This window comes from Hylobates moloch, unplaced genomic scaffold (assembly GCF_009828535.3).
Source record: "Hylobates moloch isolate HMO894 unplaced genomic scaffold, HMol_V3 SCAFFOLD_6, whole genome shotgun sequence".
Lineage (NCBI taxonomy): Eukaryota > Metazoa > Chordata > Mammalia > Primates > Hylobatidae > Hylobates > Hylobates moloch.
The window spans coordinates 73146330-73169289 of NW_026652281.1; the positions used below are offsets into that span (position 1 = coordinate 73146330).

Below are 22960 nucleotides of genomic sequence, written 5' to 3' on the forward strand. Positions count from 1 at the left end.
CACTTCTGAGTATATACACCAGAAATGGTGGAGACTCAAAAGACAGTATTTGTACACCCATGTTCATAGCAGCTTTATTCGCAATAGCCAAAAGGTGGAAGCAACTCAAGGATCCGCTGACAGATGAATGGATAAACAAAACGTGGTGTATACATGAAATGGAATATATTCAGCCTTAAGAAAGGAAATTCTGACACGTGCTACAACATGGATGAACGCCGAAGACATTATGCTAAGTAAAATAAGCCAGTCACAAGAAGACAAAAACCGTATGATTCCTCTTACATGCAGTACCCAGGGCACTCTAATTTATGGTGACAGAAAGTAGAATGGTTATTTCCAGGGTAGGGGTGGAGAAGGTGCATTGGGGGAGGTACTGTTTAAAGAGAACAGTTAGTTTGGGAATGTAAAAAAAGTCCTGGAGATGGAGGGAGGTGATGGTTGCCCAACAATGTGAATGTACTTAACGCCACTGATTTGAACAATTACAAATGGTCAAAATGGTAAATTTTGTGTTATGTGTATTTTACTATGACAATAAAATAAGCAAAAATCATCCAAACCAAAAACTCAATGAATGCATGACAATCTGACTAATGGATTGGTACAGAGACAGAGCCTCCCTGCGGTTCATCTTGTGAAAGGAGCATATCTTGGGCCCCCAAAATCATTAAGCTAAAAGGAAAAGTCAAGCAGAGAATCGCTTAGGGCAAACCTGCCTCCCATTCTATTCAAAGTCACCCCTCTGCTCACTGAGATGAATTCATATATGATTGCCTCTTTTGGAGAGGCTAATCAGAAAACTCAAAAGAATGCAATCATTTCTCTCTTATCTACCTATGACTTGGAAGTCCCCTCCCCACTTCAAGTTGTCCCACCTTTCCAGATGGCACCAATGTTCACCTTACATACGCTGATTGATGTCTCATATCTCACTAAAATGTATAAAACCATGCTCTGACCACCTTCAGCACATGTTTGTTGTCAGGGACTCCTGAGGCTGTGTCACAGGCACGCGTCCTCAACCTTGGCAAAATAAACTTTCTAAATTAACTGAGACCTGTCTCAGATTTTTGGGGTTCACAATCTGACAGATGGCCATGTATCAAATGAAGTGTGCAAGCTGTGCAGAGAAAGAGTATGTGGCAGGCAGTAATAGTATCTACTTGCTCATTCATTATTTCATTATTATGAAACATAATAATGTTTCATTATTATCAAACATACAGAAACATGGAAGACATTGTACAGTGAACATTTGTATACTCACCTTCTAGATTTTACCATTAGCTTTTTATTTGTTTTAGTACATACCTGGTCATCCCTCTATCCTTCCTTTAATCTATCTTTTTTTAAAAAAATTCAAAATTAATTGTAAGCATCTACACACTTTCTCATAAATACTTCAGCATGCTTATCATTACCTAGTGTTCAGTATTTGTTTATGTATTTTTCCTTTGATATAAATCTTACAATGAAATGCACACATCCTAAGCCCACATTTACTAAGTTTTGGCAAATGCACATATTTGTGTAATCCAGGTCACTCTTAAGATACGCAACATTACTATTTCCCCTAGAAGTTCTCTCATGGCCCTTGATACACGTTTTTTTACAATCACAAAAAGTAAAGCTATTTGGGAAGTACTTATAGTATGATCCTCTTTTTGTTCTAGGAATACAGAAAAAACTGAAAGAAAACATAAGAAGTGATATTTCTGGATAGTGAGATTACCATTGATTTTAATTTTGTTCTATTCCTTTCTCTGTATTTTCTAAATTTTATATAGTGGCTTACTTGGGTGGTAGAAAAACAAAACAAAAGCGACTTAGAAGAAGCATCTTCCTTATAAGAAATGATGTCACACACATAAGAATATTTATAGTCACTAAGTGATCATTTTGAAGATAATGTATGCAGCGAAATTGGAAACATTTCAATATTATATTAAAATATAACTGCAGACCCGGTGCAGTGGCTCACGCCTGTAATCCCAGCACTTTGGGAGGCTGAGGCAGGTGGATCACTTAAGGTCAAGAGTTCGAGACCAGCCTAGCCAATGTGGTGAAACCCCATCTCTACTAAAAATACAAAAATTAGCCAGGCGTGGTGGTGCATGCCTGTAATCCCAGCTACTTGGGAGGCTGAGACAGGAGAATCTCTTGAATCTGGGAGGTGGTGGGTGCAGTGAGCCAAGATCGTATCACTATAATCCAGCAGGGGCGAGAGAGCGACACTCTATCTCAAAAAAAAAATTATAATGACAAAATTAAAAGAAATATTAATACCATAAGTACCCCATAAGAAGGCATGTCAACACACACAGAAATAGAAAGGAATAAGAAAAACACAAGTATCTATATTTCTCATTTTGTTTTAGTGATGGAATTATAGGTAATTTTTGCAAAAATAAAACAGTCATATCATCTTTTTCTAAATTAAAAAAGTGGTTAAGTATCCCATAAAACCCTGACTTCAGGACCACCCATGGGCCAACTCTCTTTTTTTTTCTTTTTTCTTTTTTTGAGACAGAGTCTAGCTCTGTTGCTCAGGCTGGAGTACAGTGGCATGATCTCAGCTCACTGCAACCTCTACCTCCTGGACTCAAGCAATCCTCCTGCCTCAGCCTCCTGAATAGCTGGGTTTACAGGTGCATGCCACCACGCCCGGCTAATTTTGTTTGTATTTTTAATAGAGACGGGGTTTCACCATGTTGGCCAGGCTGGTCTTGAACTGCTGACCTCAAGTGATCTGCCCACCTCAGCCTCCCAAAGTGCTGGGATTACCAGTGTGAGCCACCACACCCAGCCAATGATGATATTTTAATTCTGTCATTCCTTACATATTTATTAGCCACCGTGCCTGGCCTTCCATGGCTTTTGTAAAGGGCTCACCTGTCTGCACATTCTGGTTGTGTTTAGAACACGTAATTCCAATTATTATACTGGAACATAACAAACAGGTTCTAAATTACCTCCTTCTGGAAAGATGTTGTTTTTGGTGAGTTTGACGCTTTTGGGCCTTGGGTGGTTATCATCCATGCCCATGATCAGGTTGCGGAAAAACACATCAAATTTCTTTCTGCTGTCTGCGTTGATGGTGCCAGCCACGGTCCACACCAAGGAAAAGAGAAACAGTCCTTGGAGCCAGAGAAAGATTTGTTGACTTGACAGGCCTTCACCTAATTCCATTTCCTCCTCTTCTACTGCCCTGATTTCATCTAAAAGTGAGAAAAGCGAATCTCAGGACAGAGTGCAGAATGCCACAGATGTAAGGGCTGTGAACTAGTTGGCTTTGCCTTTGAAGGGTCTGGGCCAGAAGGGCAACTGATATTGGCAGAGTGTCTATCACCTACCACATCATTTCACATGCATTTTTTTTTTTTTTTTTTTGAAACAGGGTCTCACTCTGTCTCCCAGGTTGGAGTGCAGTGGTGCAGTCACAGCTCACTGTAGCCTCAACCTCCCGGGCTCAAGTGATCCTCCCACCCCAGCTTCCTGAGTAGCTGGGACCACAGGCACTAGCCACCACATCTGACTAATTTTTGTATTTTTTTATAGAGATGGGGTTTTGCCAGGTTGCCCAGGCTGGTCTCGAACTCCTGAGCTCAAGCAATCCACCCACCTCGGCCTCTCAAAATGCTAGGATTACAGGCATGAGCAATATTTTTATTTTTACTGCTATATAATAATATAATATATATATACATAATCACTATATATATATATATTTTTTTTTTGAGTTGGAGTCTAGCTCTGTCGCCCAGGCTGGAGTGCAGTGGTGCAATCTCGGCTCACCACAACCTCTGCCTCCTGGGTTCAAGTGATTCTCCTGCCTCAGCCTCCCAAATAGCTGGGATTACAGGCACCCGCCACCTCGCCCTGCTAATTTTTGTATTTTTAGTAGAGACGGGGTTTTACTGTGTTGTTGGCCAGACTGGTCTCGAACTCCTGACCTCGTGATCCACCCGCCTCAACTTCCCAAAGTGCTGGAATTACAAGCATGACAGACCGCATCCAGCCTTTACTGCAATATTTTTATTGTAGTAAAATACATGATATATAATTTACCATCTAACCATTTCTTAGTGTATAGTTCAGTGGTATTAAGTGCATTCATATTGCTGTGCGACCATCACCACCATCTATATCCAGAACTGTTTTCATCTTGCAGAACTGAAGCTCTTTGCCCATTAAACAATAACTTCCCCCTCCATCCTCCCTCATCCCCCTTGCAACCAGAATTCTCTGTTCTGTCTTTATAAATTTGGCTACTCTATGCACATTAATTATAGAGGTAGAATCACACAGTCATTTTGTGACTGGCTTATTTTCTTAGTATAATGGCTTTAGTGTTCGTCCAAGCTGTAGCATGCATCAGAATTTATTCCCTTTTCAAGGCTAAATAGTATTTCATTGCAAAATTACAATACATTTTGCTTATTTGTTCATCCATCGGTAGACATATGGGTTGTTTTCACCATTTGGCTATTGTGAACAAGAGTTCTATGAACATGGTTATACAAATATCTGATCAAGTCTCTGATTTCAATTCTTTGGGTTTATATGCTAAGGTGAAAGTGCTGGATCAATAAGTCTACATTTACTTCTTTGTTTTTTTGGATATTAATCTCTTATCAGAGAGGAGGTAAGACAGAGGTCCCACTATGTTCATCTCCCTCTAGGAGATCCCTGTGAGGTAAAAAAGGGCAGGAATTACTACTCTCATTATGTGAATGAGGAGCCTTAGATTGAGGAACGATGGGGTAATTTGCCCTAGAATACCCCCAAAAATCAATGTCAGACAACGACTAAACACATGGACTTTCCCTACCAAACTCTACTATCTGCACTCCAAAGGCTTGCTTGTTCTAGATCAAACAGCCAGTCATGTTGTAATTCAATGGGGGCCAAAGAGAGGTGGGAGCAGAAAAAATAGTCAAGGTAGGCCAGGCGCTGTGGCTCATGCCTGTAATCCCAGCACTTTGGGAGGCAGAGGCAGGTGGATCACTTGAGGTCAGGAGTTCAAGACCAGCCTGGTCAATATGGCGAAACCCCATCTCTACTAAAAATACAAAAAAATAGAAGTGGTGCATAACTTAATCCCAGCTACTCGGGAGGCTGAGGCAGGAGAATCACTTGAACCTGGGAGGCGGAGGCTGCAGTGAGGCAAGATCATGCCACTGCACTCTAGCCTTGGCGACAGAGTGAGACTTCATCTCAAAAAAAAAAAAAAAAAGAAAAAGAAATAGCCAAGGTAGACCCATCCCCCATGTGGCCTAAGAATCATGGCTAGCACTTACCAAGCAGAGAAGAGTACAGTCTCATCATTGAGAAGGCAAGGTGGACGGGAGACGTTTGGACAACAAATTTACAATGAAGGCGACCAAATTCCAGGCAGGGCTGGACAAGCCACATGAACATGTCATTGACCTGAGAGTAGAAACCTCCATGAGACTTGGAGACATGAGCAACAAGTGAGTTGAAGATTAAGAGCTTGGTCTACCTTGTGAGGCTAGAGATGCTGGTTAGACTGCTGATTTTACACGTAGGTGCATTGGGGGAAAATTTACAGGCAACAAGACCCCTATCTCAGCATCCTCCTTCGGGGTCCTAAGACTGTTGCCCACAGGCCATGTTAACTCAGTTTCCCAGCTGCATTCCACTGCCCAGAGCTGATACTCAGAGAGGCTTGGAAACACTCTGGGTCAGCTACAGGACACATAAAATGTGTTTAGAACCCAACTAGTGTATCTGTCTTTGTTTCTATAAAAAGTATTAGGAATTCTAAACAATTAATTTACAAATGACTGTTAGACACTGGTGAGGTGGGACTCCTGTATAAATTAGTCAAAGAGAGTACAGAGCTAATTTGGGGGGCTCATTTTCAGTAATTTACCACACGTATGGGTAGGTTTATATGTGCTTATTTGGGAGTATCATGATTCTTGCCTCCAGTGTCTGTTCTCCAGTCCATTTACTCTTTTAAAAAGTTATCCAACTTGCTTTTCTTGTAATGCTTTTTTAAACCTTCGTTATACTTTTTTTAAAAAGATTTATTTATTTACTTACTTTTTTTTTTGAGACGGAGTTTTGTTCTGTCACCGAGGCTGGAGTGCAATGGTGCACTCTCAGCTCACTACAACCTCTGCCCCCACTGGGTTCAAGCAATTCTCCTGCCTCAGACTCCCTGAGTAGCTGGGATTACAGGCACATGCCATCATGCCAAGTTAATTTTTGTATTTTTAGTAGAGACAGGGTTGTACCATGTTGGCTGTGCTGGTCTCGAACTCCTGACCTCAAGTGATCCACCCACCTCAGCCTCCCAAAGTGCTGGGATTACAGGTGTGAGCCACCATGCTCAGCCTCTTTGTTATATTTTATTTGTGACTTTCCCTATACACATTTTTTTTAAGAAGTAGGTAGGCCATCACTAAATAAATACACACTTAGGTGTGGATCTATATAGATAATATACATATGTGTAGATGCATTTATATGTATATATAAAAATACAGGTATACATGGAAATGTGGTATATCAATTCAGTCAACAAATATTTATTGAGCATCTACTAATTGCATGGTAGTAGTGCTGGGGATAAACAATGGAAAAGGTAGACAAGGAGCCCTCATGGAGGGTCAGGGAAGACAAACAATAAATAACTAATCCAGCAGGGATATCAGTAAAATACCTACAGATCATGCAAAGTTGTAGCAGGAAACACAAAGGTGTTATGGTGAAGAATAACAGGAAGGGTTTAAACAGGGTAGTTAAAGAAGGCTTCCTGGAGGAGGAGATTTTTATGTTGAGAACTGCATGATGAGGGTGAGCTAACTCTGAGATAAACTGAGGCAAGAGTCCCAGGAAAAGGAATAAAAAGAGCAAAAGCCTTGAGGTGGTGAAACCTGGGCTTGTCTTGGAAACAAGACAGGACTGCTGGAGACTGCTAAGCTGAGGCTGAGAAAGAGCAGGCAATGAGATTGCAGAGGCAGGCGGGGCCAGATCACATAGTCTCATGGGCCCTGATAAGGAGTTAAACTTTGTGCCAGGGACACTGGGGAGTCCCTAAATGACTTTACATATATGGGGACTTGGCAGCTTTTGGGGGGTGTGTGTGTGTGTGTGTGTGGACTGGCGCTTGAATGTGCACGTGGATATGTACTTGCGTTTACATATTATCCATGTATGTAGGTGGTGACAGACATGCAGCAGTCCTACATAATCCCCCAAAGAGTTTCCATTGTGGGAATAGACCCTCCTTGGATTCCTCAGTGGAGACTTTCCTAAGCATTCTATTAACACAGGGGAGGGTAAGAGGAACCACAGACACCGCTACTCCCTTCCTGCTTCCGGGTCTGAGGGTGTGGTCAGGTACCCGCCTAACCCAAACTTTCCCACCTCTTCAGAGAAGGGAAGAAGGGAGTGGTCGCTCACAGTAGCTGTAATGAAAGCACTTCTAACTGGTTCCAGCTCCCTCAAGGTGGGAGGTGCAGAGTCCAGGTTACAGGGATGGGAATTGGCAGCACAAAAAGGAACACCTGGCCCATCTCTAGAGAAACTTCTACAGACATTTCTGTTAGTGGGGCAATGAAGAAAGAGGTGACATTTCAGCTTCCATAGAGAACATTCCTCAGCACTGGGATTCTCCACTGGGGAGCCAGGAAGTGATGGGGAAGGAGGAAGAGGAAGGAGAAATTGACTGCACCACCCTATGCCCACCATATGGAGAGAAAGTTCGAAAAATGGCAGGCAGCCAGGAAACAAAACTGGGGACAACAAGGGAATTCCCTGCCCCTTCTTGCCTCCAGGGACTATGAAGGTGAAGATGTACCTGGAAGCCCCTCGAGATGAAAAGCAGGGAGATAGGAGGAGGGCAAGGAAAGGGTCTGAGGGGCTCACCAATTCCTTGTGCTCCTTGGTGAGACTGGAGGGCAGGGTGTCCATGTAGGAATCCTTCAGGGGCTTCCAGCCTAGTTGATGGGGCTCCATGTAGATCATCCCACACCTGGGAAGCACAGAGGACCAGTTTAGGTGCTCGCTTCTTTGTTACTAATACGGGTTAACATTTATTGAGCATCTACTGCATGTCAGGCACCATGCTAGGCATTAATGGATCTTGACAATAACCTAGTCCCCTGGGTTTACCCACCTTGAATCTTGTGTTCATCTGCCCCTTGATTTCTTTCCTTCATATACAGTTTTATAGCATTCTATATGTTCCTAAAATGTTTATTTGTTTGTTTGGAGACAGTGTCTTGCTCTGTTGCCCAGGCTGGAGTACAGTGGTGCAATCTCGGCTCACTGCAACCTCTGCCTCCCTGGTTCAAGTGATTCTCATATCTCAGCCTCCCGAGTAGCTGGAATTACAAGTGCGTCCCACCACACCTGGCTAACTTTTTTCTATTTTTAGTAGAGATGGAGTTTTGTCTTTAGTAGAGACAGGGTTGGCCAGGTTTTTCAGAACTCCTGGCCTCAAGTGATCCACCCACCTGGGACTCCCAAAGTGCTGGGATTACAGGTGTGAGCCACAGCGCCTGGCCTGTTCCTAAAGTGTTTATATTTTTATTTTAGTTGTTTTTAACAATTTAAAAGGGGTACCATGCTATAGATAATATTTTGATCTTACTTTTATTATTACTATATAATAATATAGTATATAATAGCATATAACCATACAGTATACATATTAGTATATATTAGTATATAATAATATAGTATATATTAGTATATAATAATATAGTATATATTAGTATATAGCATAACATTATATTATATATAATATATTGTAATTATAGATATAATTATGTAATTATGTAATTATATATATATTTATAGATATAATTATATTATTACATTATCTGTATTATATATAATATTGCTAAGATTTTGTCCTTAATAGAGTTACTAAGATTTATTTATATAGTTGCATGTCAGTGCAGTTCTTTTGAGTACGTTATTATACATATTACAATTTCTGACTCTATTATACTTTATTAATTCACTCTTTTTTGTTGTTGTTGTTGTTGTTGTTGTTTGTTTTTTAGATGGAGTCTTGTTCGGTCGCCCAGGCTGGAGTGCAGTGGCATGATCTCAGCTCACTGCAACTTTTGCCTCCTGGGTTCAATCAATTCTCCTGCCTCAGCTTCCCGAGTAGCTGGGATTATGGACACCCACCACCAGGCCTGGCTATTTTTATGTATTTTTTTTTTGGTAGAAATGAGGTTTCACCATGTTGGACCAGGCTGGTCTCAAACTCCTGACATCAGGTGATCTGCCCACCTCGGCCTCCCAAAGTGCTGGGATCACAGCATAAGTCATCGCACCTGGCCACCCGTTAACTCGATTAATAAGCATTTGGGCTGTTTCCAAGTGTTTGTTACTGTGAGTTCTGCCACTGTGTTTTTTGTACAGATCTCCTATTGCACATGCCAAAAGTTTTCCTTGGGTCTGTACTTAGGAGAATGGGTGGCTCTTGGGCATACGGAGATTCAACTTTAGGAGATAATATCAAACCGTTTCCAAAGTATTTGCTGGGTTTTAGACTCCTACCAGTAGTGTGGACCGAGGGCTGATTTTATGACAAATCTAAATGAATGAGAAATAATATAATGCTAAGCAAATTAACGCAGGAACAGAAAACCAAATCCCATATGTTCTTACCTATAAATGGAAGCTAAACATTGAGTACACATGGACACAAAGAAGGGAACGATCGGCTGGGTGCAGGTGGCTCAAGCCTGTAATCCCAGCACTTCGGGAGGCTGAGGCAGGCAGATCACGACATCAGGAGTTTGAGAACAGCCTGGCCAACATGGTGAAACCCCATCTCTACTAATAATACAAAAATTAGCCGAGCGTGGTGGCGCGTGCTTGTAGTCTCAGCTACTGGGGAGGCTGAGGCAGGAGAATCGCTTGAACCTGGGAGGCAGAGGTTGCAGTGAGTCGAGATCACGCCACGGCACTCCAGCCTGGGTGACAGAGTGAGACTCCGTCTCAAAAAAAAAGAAGGAAACAATAGATATGGGAGGCTAATTGAGGGTGGAGGAGGGTGAGGATGGAAAAACAACCTGATTAACTGGGTGACTAAACAATCTGTACCCTAAACCCCCATGCCATGCAATTTACTCATGTAACAAAGTTGCACATATACCCCCTGGAAACTAAAATAAAAATTGGAAAGAAAAATAATAATAACATAGATGATCTGCGAGGGCTTCATCACATTTGTGAAATTTGAGAGCTTTCTCTTCTGCTTAGGGTGAGTGGGGCCACATTGTCCCCTGGGGTGCCAGTGAGGGCTGCCTCACCTGCTCACAGTGGCTGGAGAGGCTTGCTCGAGGTCGGCCGGCTCAAAGATCAGGCTCATCTTGGAGTTCATCTGGATAATTTCCCCACTCATGAGACACAGCTAAAAGTGCAAAGCAGAGGGTAGCGGACAGGGGAAGGGCTTAAATTCCATCTGCAAGTAAGAGGTCTCAGTGCAGACAAAGCTGGTTTGATTCATTCCATAAGTATTTCTTGAGCACTTACTATGTCCCAGGCACTGTTCTAGGTGCATAAAATAAAACAGACAAAATTTCCTATCCTCTTGGGGTTTACATTCTTCTGGGAGATGACAGACAATAAGCAAAATATATAGTGCTCAAAATGGTGAAAAGTGCTCTGGAGAAAAATTAAGCAGAAGAGGGGGTTGGAGAACCCTCAGTCAGGGTTGAGTGAGCTGCAATTTTAATAGGAAGGCCAGGAAATCACTGACCTTAGATGCAATCTCAGATGAAGAATCGAGAAGTTATCAGACCTCACCAAGTTTCCTGGTCCCTTTCTCAATATTTAACATAGAACTTAACTGCACAGCCACATCCTATTTTTATTTGGTCAATTCTTTCACAAAAGACCCATATTTGAACACCCGCATGGACTAATCCATAGCAGGAGGGACAAAAGCCTTTCCATAAATCCTTTTTATTTTTAATTTTTATTTGTTTTTGAGACAGGTATTGCTCTGCTACCCAGACTGAAAGGCAATGACACATTTGCAGTCACTCCATCCTCGACCTTCGGGGCTCAAGCGATCCTCCCACCTCAGCCTCCTGAGTAGCTGGGATTACAGGTGTGGACCTCCACACGTGGCTAGTTTTTTATTTTTTGTTTTTTGTTTTTAGATTACATCAATGTTTCCATAATATATATTTTTAAATTTTTTGTAGAGACAGGATCTCACTATGTTGCCCAAGCTGATCTCAAACTCCTGGGCTCAAGCATTTCTCCTGTCTCTGCCTCCCAAAGTGCTAGGATCACAAGCATAAGCCACCGTGCCTGGCCCATAAATCTTTTTTAGAATAGAGTGAAAGAGGCCAGGCACAGTGGCTCATGCCTGTGATCCCAGCACAGCACTTTGGGAGGCCAAGGAAGGCAGATCACTTGAGGTCAGGAGTTGGAGACGAGCCTGGCCAACATGGTGAAACCCAATTTCTACTAAAAATACAAAAAAAAAAAAAAAAAAAATAGCCAGGCATGGTGGCACACATTTGTAATCCCAGCCACTAAGGCAGGAGAATTGCGGGAGGTGGAGGTTGCAGTGAGCTGAGATCGTGCCATTGCACTTCATCCTGGACAACAGAGGGAGACTTTGTCTCGAAAAAAAAAAAAAAAGAAAAATCATCAGAATTTCTAGTGTGTAGCAGGTAAAACCCTGTAGGAAGTAGTGCAATTACACAGGAAAGCCTTGGAATATATACTAAGTCAATGACACTGTTTCCTACTCACGAAAATGGATTCCAGTGAGATGTTTAAGTTACAAGAAAAGGCCTGAGGCCCTCATCTCCCAGGGGAGAAGAGGAAATACCACTGATTCATTCTGTTCATCCTAATTTGTGATTAAAAGCTTCCCTGTACCTTACTTGGCCTGCATCAAACACAACTTGAAACAGGTCACTGCCTGCATCCCCAGGAAGATCACAGCTGTTACAAGGCTGACACCACCAACCGCGTCATCTCTGAATATGAAGAAAACTAAAACAGACCCACACCTGTGACTGTAGTTTCATTTACACCCAGAGCAGAGGAAAACCATTAGGAAATTCACTGATTATGACTGTCTTGATACTTCTAATCTCAAGACCAACTGATACATCTGTACAATTAGTTTATAGAATATAGTCCATATCATGTAATAAAACATTTCCATTTTTGAATGTTATATAATCAAAATTATGCACATGCTATAATTAGTGGATGTGTATAATTTGGATAATTAGCCCTTTCGTTGTTGAGCATGACTCACTCTTAGTCTTGTGACATTTAAACACAGTTAGAAAATATATTTTGATTTGATAATGATGTATATCCAGTGAAGGAATTCTTCCTTGAAATGACGATAAATTTTATTTTAAATAGTTATATAGCACTTGCTATATGCCAGGCACTATCAGAAGAGGTGTATAAATAGTAACTTATCTAATCTTCCTAACAGTATAAGGTAGACACTACCATCCCTACTTTACAGATGATGAATTTGGGGCATCAAGAGACTAAATAGCCTGTCTGAGGTTACATAGCTGGAAAGTGGCAAGGCCAGGATTTGAACCCAGGCTGTCTGGCTCCAGAGTCCAAGCTCTTTTAGCCACCACACATACTGTGGCACTATACTTACTGTGGTACCACTCTACTTATTTTTCCAAAGATTGGTGGTATTTTTGCAAAGATTGCTATATTTTTCAAAGGTCCTGGCATCAGTTGGACTCCTCACTCTACTATTGAGCTGTGTTGTATTGGGCAAGTTATATAAATTCCATCCCACATGCCCCCACTTTTTTTTTTTTGAGACAAGGTCTTTCTCTGTTGCTCAGGTTGGAGCACAGTGGCACAATGAAGGCTCACAGTAGCCATGACTTCCAGACTCAAGTGATCCTCGCACCTCAGCCTCCTGAGTAGCTGGGACTACACGCACTTACCACCATGCCCAGTTAATTAAAAAAAAAAAATTTTTTTTTTTTTTTGTAGAGATGGCTCACTATGTTGCTCAAACTGGTCTCGAACTCCTGGGCTTAAGCAATCCTCCTGTCTCAGCCTCTCGAAGTGTTGGGATTACAGGTGTGAGCCTACAGGGCCCAGCCCATATGCACTTTTGCAATGTGACCTGTCTGCCTCCATCAGGAGGTGAAGTCTATCTTTCCACTTCCTGGTCAGGCCTTGCGACTTCCTTGACCAACAGAATGCAGAGAAAGTGATGCTTATCAGTTTCAAGCATAGCCCTTAATATCTTGGAAACTTCCACTTCCTGACTCTTGGAAATCACCCACCACATAGGAAGCGCCACTACCAAGACACCACCAAGTGAAAAGCCCAAGCCATGTGAAGTGGCCTGGAAGTGGAGGTATTATTTTTAGAGAGAAAGAAAAAGAGAGAGAGAAAGAGAGGCCAAATATGATTGTGCCACCAGGCATTGAGTGAAGACACCATCTTGAATGTGGATTTTCTAGCCTGAGCTGCCCCAACTGACATCAAAAGAGAGACCAACTGGCCAGCTGAGCCCTTTCAAAATTCTCAGCCCACAAAATCATGATGAAAAGAAATGGTTGTTTTAAGCCATTAAGTATTAGGGTAGTTTGTTATATAGCAATAGGTAACTAAAACATATCCTGCAAGTACTATGTATGTGCAATCTCATTTAAGTATCAACAACCTCATTGTATTACTACCTTTCTACAAATGAGAAAACTGAGATTCAGAGAAGTTATGTGACTTGCTCAGTACAGCACAGCTCAGTTGCAGGGCCAGGAGTCCAAACTGATGCCAGCACTAAGGCTCACTATTCAACGTGGTCTCTAAACATACTTAGCTTACCAACTACAAGTACAAACAGCATAATTCATGAATTGATTACCATTATTCTCCTGTGGGACATTTATTCTTAGTGCAATAAATGTATGTCTCTATATAGTTTTGATCAATCGCTTACTTCAATAAAAGAGTTTATGTCTCACTCATGGAAAAGTGATATCAGGCTCAACACTTACCTTTTTATTGTCATCCAGAACAGTGTTCATATTTTCAATCCAAACAGCATCCACTGGCCCATCAAATACAATCCACTTGCGATCATCAGAGAGTGAAGACGCTTGCTCCCGGAAAGCATTGGCAAGGACACCATCCGTCCACTCGTGGCTCACTTGGTCAAAGCATCCATACAGCTGCCCCATCGTGATAGCCTTGGGGTTGATGATCTTGTACTCCACAGCAAACTCCTCCATCTGATTGGCTGGGCAAGAAGGTTCGACACCAGTTATAAAGGCTCTGGTGAGACCAGAATGTTAAACAAGAGATGATGCCATCTCAACAACCAATCAACTTTTATAAATATGCTATATGTGGGAAGTCCTTCTTATAAAACATGTGCTCAGTTTTTATAGAGATTGGCATCTAGGGCCAGGAGCAGTAGTAGCTCACACCCATAATCCCAACACTCAGGGAGGCCGAGATGGGAGGATCACTTGAACCTGGGAAATGGAGGCTGCAGTGAGCTCTGGTTGTGCCACTGCACTTCAGCCTGGGCAACAGAATGAAACCCTGTCTCAAAAAAAAAAAAAAAAAAAAGACTGAGACACCTGGATAGGCAATGCCTTACATTATTGGGTTATTATACCCTTTCGTTTCTCACCATACCTTCTTCCAGTCCTCATTTCAAAGAGGGCAAATGTGCCAGTCAGATCCAGGACTACTTGCTGGGCACAGTGGCTCACGCCTATAATCCCAGCACTTTGGGAGACCAAGGCAGGTGGATCAGTTGAGGCCAGGAGTTTGAGACCAGCCTGGCCAACATGGTGAAACCCTACCTCTACTAAAAATGCAAAAATTAGCTGGGCGTGGTGGCGCGTGCCTGTACACCCAGCCACTCTCCACTTGGGAGGCTGAGGCAGGAGAAATACTTGGACCTGGGAGGTGGAGGTTGCAGTAAGCTGAGGCCATGCCACTGCACTCCAGCCTGGGTGACAGAGTGAGACTCTGTCTCAAAAAAAAAAAAAAAAAAAAAAAATCCAGGACTAAAGAAATCTGACTGCCCTCACAGAACTCAAGCAGGAAGGGAGAGTGACGCCTATTATCAGCCCTCTATGTACCTGCTCTCACAGCCACCCTAAGAACCTTGGCTTTTCAAACTCAAACAGGCTGAAGGAAGAAATTAAAAATGAAAAGAACAGATCAGAACCTTGGCTTTGATTTGAGATGAGGAAACAGGAAACAGCTAACAGGTAAAAAGGTTCTGAAAAATGATGGTTACTTTTCTGTCTCTGAAGGGCTAGTTTGGCCCCGAAATCTTTCTTGACTGCTCAGTGAGTGTCATTTGTTCCCAAGAAATACACACTGGAGTATTAAAACTCAACTGGAACGTACAGGCTGATGGATGGCACAGCATATGTATTTAATAACAAAAAAAATCACAACGCTTTTATGGAATCCTTCAAAGTCGGGAAAAGTTGAAGTGCTTGAGCCATGAACTAAATAAAGAACCACTTCTGGGCCAGATGTGGTGGCTCATGCCTGTAATCTCAGCACTTTGGGAGGCTCAGGCAGGAGGATTGCTTGAGCTCAGGAGTTCGAGCCCAGCCTGTGCAACATGGCAAAATCCCGTCTCTACAAAAAATATGAAAATTAGGCGGGCGTGGTGGTGCATGCCTATGATCCCGGCTGCCCGGGAGCCTGAGGTAGGAGGATCGTTTGAGCCCAGGAGGTTGCAGTGAGCTGAGACTGTGCCGCTGCACTATCTCTAAAAAACATTAAAAATAATTAAATCAAAAAGAACTACTGTGCAGCATCCTGAGGCAAACATAGTGGTAGCCTCCTTTTTCTTCACTCAGTTTCTTCAGGTATATTAAAATGCTAAAAATATTTTATATTTTATTATATTCTATTATTTTATTTTGAGACTGGATCTCACTCACCCAGGCTGGAATTGCAGTGCAGTGTGCAATCATAGCTCACTGCAGCCACAAACTCCTGAGCTGAAGTGATCCGCCCGCCTTGGCCCCTCAAAGTGCCGGGATTACGGGCGTGAGCCCCTGTACCCTGCCTCAAAATTTGTATTTAAATTTGAGATGCCCAAATTAGTTATTAAGGCTAGGATAACCCCCAAAACATAACCTCAAAAACCCAATCATCAAATGTTATTAGAAAAAAATTTTTAAATGAAAAACTTGAAGCAATGCATGCACAAAAAGGAAATGCTTTTGTGAAGCTATAGGTTTGTGTTTTATAAAAACAAAACAAAACAAACAGACACACACACACACAAAACCCACAACTGTTTCTCTGGCAATAAACATAGTTTCCATTTGTTGCGTAGGCACTGTGCTCAGTTATTTACCTGCATGCTGTTACTTAATTCTCATAACAATCCCATTTTACAGCTGGGAAAACAGAGGATAAGACAGGTTTAGTCATTTGTCGAAGTCTGAGTCTGATTCAAAAGTAGGAGCTCCTATCCTTGACTTTAAAAGGAAGGAAAGAAGAAAAGAAGGGAAGGAGGGAGGGAAAAAACTAAAGGGAAGGTAACAGGAAAAGAAGAGAAGAATAGAAGAAAAGAAGCAAAACCATGCAATGATTTGCTTTTAGACAAATTTTAAGGCCAATGACAAGAGTTTCTCTTTCACTGGGGGACCTTTGGAGAAACCACTGCTCAGCATTTGAGAAAATTCCTCCAGGCCTTAATGATATGCACATGAAATCCCTTGTTATTATAGAAGCACCCCACCGCCACCCTTTATTTTCTGCTTGCAGACATCTGTGTGCCACGTTCTATTTCTAGCTCTGACGTCACGATCGAGGCCTGACAAGACTAGCAGCCTGGCATTATCTCCATGGAGCCAGCCAACTGAGCGAGGAGTTCTGTCCTCCCTGGAAGCCAGGGATGTGAGCTTCACCTGCGTGTAAATCGCCGAGAGCTGCAGCCAACACTTTATAAGCAGAGGTCTTGCCGCCCATGGGGTCTCCCACAATCATATAGCCATGTCTCACCAGCATCATTTCGTAGATCTAGGAGGAGACATCATTCATAAAAGAAGTTAATCATTGCAACGCTTCCCCATTGTGAGTTAGTCAGAAGTCAATGAGGAATGAGGGGTCAGAAGAGGACTCTCACATTTGCTTCTACCTCTGGAGAACTACGGTTCTTTTCATGGTCTATTGTTTACATATCTTTCAGACAAATAAATATATGTGTGTGTCTCAGATTATTTAAGGGATGAGAACTACCATTTGCTCTGTACCTGTCTATGTGTTAAGAATCAACTGATAACTCAAATTATTTAATCTACTCTGATATCATTGACCACCTTTTACAAAGGGTAAGACTGAGCCCAAGAGAGGTTAAATACTTGCCCAAGTACATCAGTGATGGAGCCAGAATTTGCAGACAGGGCTATTCGACTTTAATGCCTCTAATATTTTCATGACACTATTGCCATTTACTTTTAAAGAGAAAAAGAAAATGGCGGTCATTTTAGCAAATTGTGTTTCTCCTGGAAACTTTCTTTCTTGAGATCTAACTGCTTTGGTCATTTGCATTTATGTGAATTTTATGGTTTAAAAAAATTTGCTCCTTTAGATGGTGACTCCCTCAGAGAAAGGGAACACAAGCAGCTTTTTATTTTAAAGATAAGTTCTTATTATTTTTCACCTTGGAGGTGACCAATAAGAAGCGTCTAAATGAAGGTAGTGACAATGAAAGTGGTAGAGAAAGGAACACATGTCATTCAGCAAATATTTTTTGAGCATCTACTATGTGCCAGACACTGTTCTGGGTGCTGTAGACAGAGCAGAGAACAAAACAAACAAATCCCTAACCATTAAGTAGGGTTGACATTCAGGTAGATTTGAAAGCTACTGTTTGAAAGTTACAGAGCAGAGAACAATACAAAATCCCTAACCATTAAGTAGGGTTGACATTCAGGTGGTTTGAAAGCTTGACTGCATCAGAAATAAGAGACGAAGGCTGGGCTCGGTAGCTCACACCTGTAATCCCAGAACTTTGGGAGGTCAAGATGGGTGGATCATTTGAGGTCAGGAGTTTGAGACCAGCCTGGCCAACATGGTGAAACCCCATGTCTACTAAAAATACAAAAATTAGCAGGGCATAGTGGCACAGGCCTGTAATCCCAGCTACTCGAGAGGCTGAGGCAGCAGAATCACTTGAGCCTGGGAGGCAGAGGTTGCAGTGAGCTGAGATCACGTCACTGCACTCCAGCCTGGGTTATGGAGGGAGACTGTCTAAAATAAAAAACAAAGGAATAAGAGAGGAAAACATTAATGATTCAATAGCCTCTCACATTCTTCCTCACATTGAGATATCAATATGTAAAAGGGCAGGTAGCTCCAGACACCTTGTTTTTGCAAATATTATCTTGTTTTTGTAAATTGGTACCAAGCTACATGAAAGTTCATCTGTAGGTCTACAAATTACTTTGAAATACATCAAAAAGTAAGATGGATGGATGGATGGATGGATGGATGGATGGATGGATGGATGGATAAAAAATAAAGCAAACAGTATAAAATATTAATTGTAAAATCTGGGTGGTGAGTATATGAGTGTTCTGTGTACATTTCGTTCAATTTTTCTGCATGTTTAAAATTTTTCATAATAACATATTGAAAGTTAAAGCTCTTGCCTAGTTAAAGAATGGTCCTTCTGTAAAATCTCAATCATAAATTGAGGTTCAAAATTGGGTTAAATGAGTTGTGTCAAAAACTAGCTCACTTGCTAATACAGTAGGGAAAAAATGATTATTTTTACCACAAGGCAGTGTGATCTCAGAATCTGGAGTCCTGGGTCCTAACTTCACTTGTAACTCACATTGTGACTTTGGGAAATGATGATGCCAATGGTGCTGACGATGATGATGGAGATGGTGGAGTTGATAATGATATAGTATCAGGTACTATGTGTAGCACTTTACACACCTCTTCTCTCAAAATTACTCCATTTTACAGATGACTGAGGGTAAAAGAGGTGAACTAATTTGCCTAAAATCTCACAGCAAAAAACTGATGGGATTTGGGAGTCTGAGGTGGACGGATCACCTGAGGTCAGGAGTTTGAGACCAGTCTGGCCAACGTGGTGAAACCCCGTCCCTACAAAAAGTACAAAAATTAGCTGGGGGTGGTGGCATGCACCTGTAATCCCAGCTACCCAGGAGGCTGAGGCAGGAGAATCGCTGGAACCTGGGAGGCAGAAGTTGCAGTGAGCCGAGATTGTGCCACTGCACTCCAGCCTGGGCGACAGAGCAAGACTGCGTCTCAGAAACAAACAAACAAACACAAAAACTGATGGAGTAAGTAAGTGGGTTTTTTGGTTTTGGTTGTTTGTTTTACCTCCATTTCTTTCTTCTTTTTTTTTTTTAAGAGTCAGGGTCTCACTCTGTCACCCAGGCTGGAATGCAGTGGCATGATCATAGCCCACTGCAGCCTCAAACTCCTGGGCTCAAGCAATCCTCCCACCTCAGCCTCCCAAGTAGCTAGGACTACAGGCATGGGCCATTATGCCCAGCTAACGTTTTACTTGCATTTCTACACAGGCACCTCTGATTGCTGCCACTTCAGTTCCAATCTCCTATAAGTCTTTACTGTTTGCTGACTTCAGCAAACAGTAAAACAGGCACATTTATATGGGTTAAGGAACCAACCTGGATAATTTTCCCTATAAACCAAGGTACTGGCTGGAGTTTCATCTTTTTGATGTTATCATTCAGCACTTTCAGAAAAACTTCATAGTCTGGCTTTGGAAGAACAACTCCAGGAAATAAATCGGATATAATTCCCTGTTAAAAAGAATTTAAAAGAAAGTGGAAAGGATAAAGTATCAGATATGTGACCTCAACATTTTCCTAAAATGAGATGTATCAACAACAGAGATCTTTGAAAAATTCCAGATCTCATTCTTCTTGCACCAAAACTTGTCTAAAATTACAAATGAAAACACTGTTTATAAAACCATTTCTGGCCAGGCACAGTGGCTCATGCTTGTAATCCCAGCACTTTGGGTGACCAAGATGGGTAGATCACCTGAGTTCAGGAGTTCGAGACCAGCCTGGCCAACATAGCGAAAACCCGTCTCTATTAAAAATACAAAAATTAGCTGGGCATGGTGGCACGTGCCTGTAATCCCAGCTATTCAGGAGGCTAAGGCAGGAGAATCACTTGAACTCAGGAGGCAGAGGTTGCAATGAGTCGAGATCGTGCCACCGCACTCCAGCCTGGGCAACAGAACAAAACTCCGTCTCGAAAAGCAAAACAAAACAAAAAAACTACATAATTTCTCCCCCAAATAATTTTAAAAGTCAGCAAATATTTAATAAGTCTGGATTATCTTCCAGTCATTGTACTAGGAATGAACAAGATAGTCATGACTTCTGTCTTTATGAAGCTCAGAGCCTGGCAAGTAAGATTAAATTAATTACAAAAGGAAACTAATTAAATTGGATAAAAACGCTTATGTATACCCAAGAGCAAATATTATCCTATCAGTGAAAACATTTTTATTAAAAATCAGGCAGAGATGTTTGCTATTATTTAACATTTGCAGGGAGGGTATCAGGTGGCAGAGATGCTGGCCAAAGAATAGAAGATGTCAGGAGATGGAAGAGGATATGGGGAAGGCACCAAACACAACATTTCATCTTCCAACATTGAGCCTTGGTCCCCAGCCAAGGTCCCGAACCACTACATACCTGGAACAGAGGCACATCTTGCGCTAAGAACTTGGCCAGGTTGACATCAAGCAATGCCCGGAGAAGCAGGACACTTTCATTCTCCTCTGGATACTTGAGCTTCAGGTTTCCTGCGGCAGTAAGCACAGACTTGACAGCGCGCATGCCGTAGTCATAGTGATGCTGAGAGGACAGTTGTTCCGAGCACAGGCGGTAGGTCGCGACGATCTTCTGGGCAAGACTAGAAGGGCAAAGACATGTATGCGGACACCCAGAGAGGACCACGTCCTGCCCAGCAGACATTCCTAGTATCCTTGTCCTTGCCCCGTCAGCAACCAGGTTTGCCCATGGACTTGATGAAGAAGCCCTATCTTTTAAGGATCTTTTAATAGAGTTACCATAATGAGGTATGGAAGCATGAATAAAAGCAAGTGCACATATGTGTATAACATGTATGGTAAATGAAATGATATGTTTTTGGCCAGGTGCAGTGGCTCATGCCTATGATCCCAGCACTTTGGGAGGCTGAGGCAGGAGGATTGCTTGAGGCCAGGAGTCCAAGGCCAGCTTGAGCAACATAGCGAGGCTCTGTCTCTACAGAAAAATTAAAAAATGAGCTGGGCATGGTAGCATGGCACGTGTCATCCCAGCTACTCAGAAGGCTAAGGGTGGGAGGACCTCTTGAGCCCAGGAGTTCAAGGCTGCAGTGAGCTGTGATTGCATCACTACACTCCAGCCTGAGTGACAGAGTGAGACTTTGTCTTTACAAAAATAAAAATTAAATTAAAATAAAAGAAATTGTATGGTGAGGCTGGTGTCGAACTCCTGACCTCAAGTGATCCGCCCACCTCAACCTCCCAAAGTGAGGGGATTACAGGTGTGAGCTACCATGCCAGGAAGAAATTGTATGTTTTATACCTCTGTAGGTATATATGAATGTATGCACACACACATACACACACACAAGTTAGGGAAGAATACATCAAACTATTAGTGATATTAATCCCTGGAAAGTGGAACTATGGATTACTGAGGTAAGGTTACTCACTTTTTTCATTTCTGTCGCATTATAATTTTTTCAATGTCCATTTTACTTTTAAAATTTAAGAAGCCCAATGCAAAATGTAATATACTCAGCCCACAACACACAGATGCTTACGTGCACTGCATACTTAACGCACACACTTACTGCAGTGCACATAAGTGTACATGTGTTGTGTGTCAAATATATTAAATTTTGAATTGGGTTTCTTATTCTTCCTGGACACACGAGTGGACCACATTTCCCAGCCTGCCATGCAGTCAGGGGAGGCCACATGCTACTGAGTTCCAGCCAGTGCAATGTGAATGATAGTGACTGACGTATGTCACTTGCAGGGCAGGCCCACGAAAACCTCCTCCATGAGAGCCTTTGTGCCATTCATGGGCTGTAGCCATGAACTATAAGTAACCTGGGTAACCATGGTAACTATAAGTAACCATGAACTATAAGTAACCATCCCTTGGGGGAGAAGTGCCCTTGATCACAAGCACTCACTTTGGATTTTCAGACGAGATTGGCTGCATTCAGTGTGGTATGGCCGTAGACTCATTTTGGATTTTCAGCAAGTGAAAAATAAACTTTGTTATGCTAAGCCATTGAGATTCAGGGGTCAGCGTTACCGTAACTAATATAATTATGCACTTTTCTCTCAAGGAGATCCTCTTTACAGAACTGATTTTCTTTAGAAACAAAGACTTTGTGTTGTTCACCAGCATCCAGCACAGGGCTGGGCATAAGGTTGGTGACTTAATAAAGGTTTGCTAATTAAATAAATAAATGAATTGAGTGAGCAAATCAATGCAATCCTAGTTACTATAGAAAACAAATGAGTTAAATGTCATATGACTGAGGCAGCCTCTTGGCCTAGGAAGGGTGACATTTTATTGAGAATTTCTGTAGCCCCTTGGATTATAAACAAAGACACCCAGGCCATAAAGACATTCATTGTAACAGAAAGTCAATTGACGTGATAAAATTTGGAATAGATCAATACAAGCCATTTTGCAATGATTATTCATAATTCTTGGTGCATGTGTTATATGTATGTGTGTACACACACATGTACACACATGAAGACACTGATCTGTGTATAAATGTGTGTCTTAGAAAACTGGACAATACTTGAATGAGAGATAACCTAGTTAATTGGAGGCAATAAATGTTATATTAATAATTTTTCCTCTTCAATTCTGGAATAATTGCATATGTTTTATAG

At 41.9% G+C, this 22960-nt stretch overlaps 1 protein-coding gene across 1 annotated transcript in view; it reads right to left on the reverse strand.

The window, feature by feature from the left end:
* DNAH3 (dynein axonemal heavy chain 3) overlaps positions 1-22960 on the reverse strand; it is a 223910-nt gene that overhangs the window by 84171 nt on the left and 116779 nt on the right. The window contains exons 34-41 of the mRNA XM_058440807.1: positions 20724-20943; positions 19680-19814; positions 16920-17031; positions 14022-14263; positions 10311-10411; positions 7903-8008; positions 5304-5433; positions 2976-3221 (exon numbers count right to left, since the gene is read on the reverse strand). Of these exons, the coding sequence (XP_058296790.1) occupies positions 2976-3221; positions 5304-5433; positions 7903-8008; positions 10311-10411; positions 14022-14263; positions 16920-17031; positions 19680-19814; positions 20724-20943 (1292 nt within the window). The remainder of the gene's footprint in view (positions 1-2975; positions 3222-5303; positions 5434-7902; positions 8009-10310; positions 10412-14021; positions 14264-16919; positions 17032-19679; positions 19815-20723; positions 20944-22960) is intronic.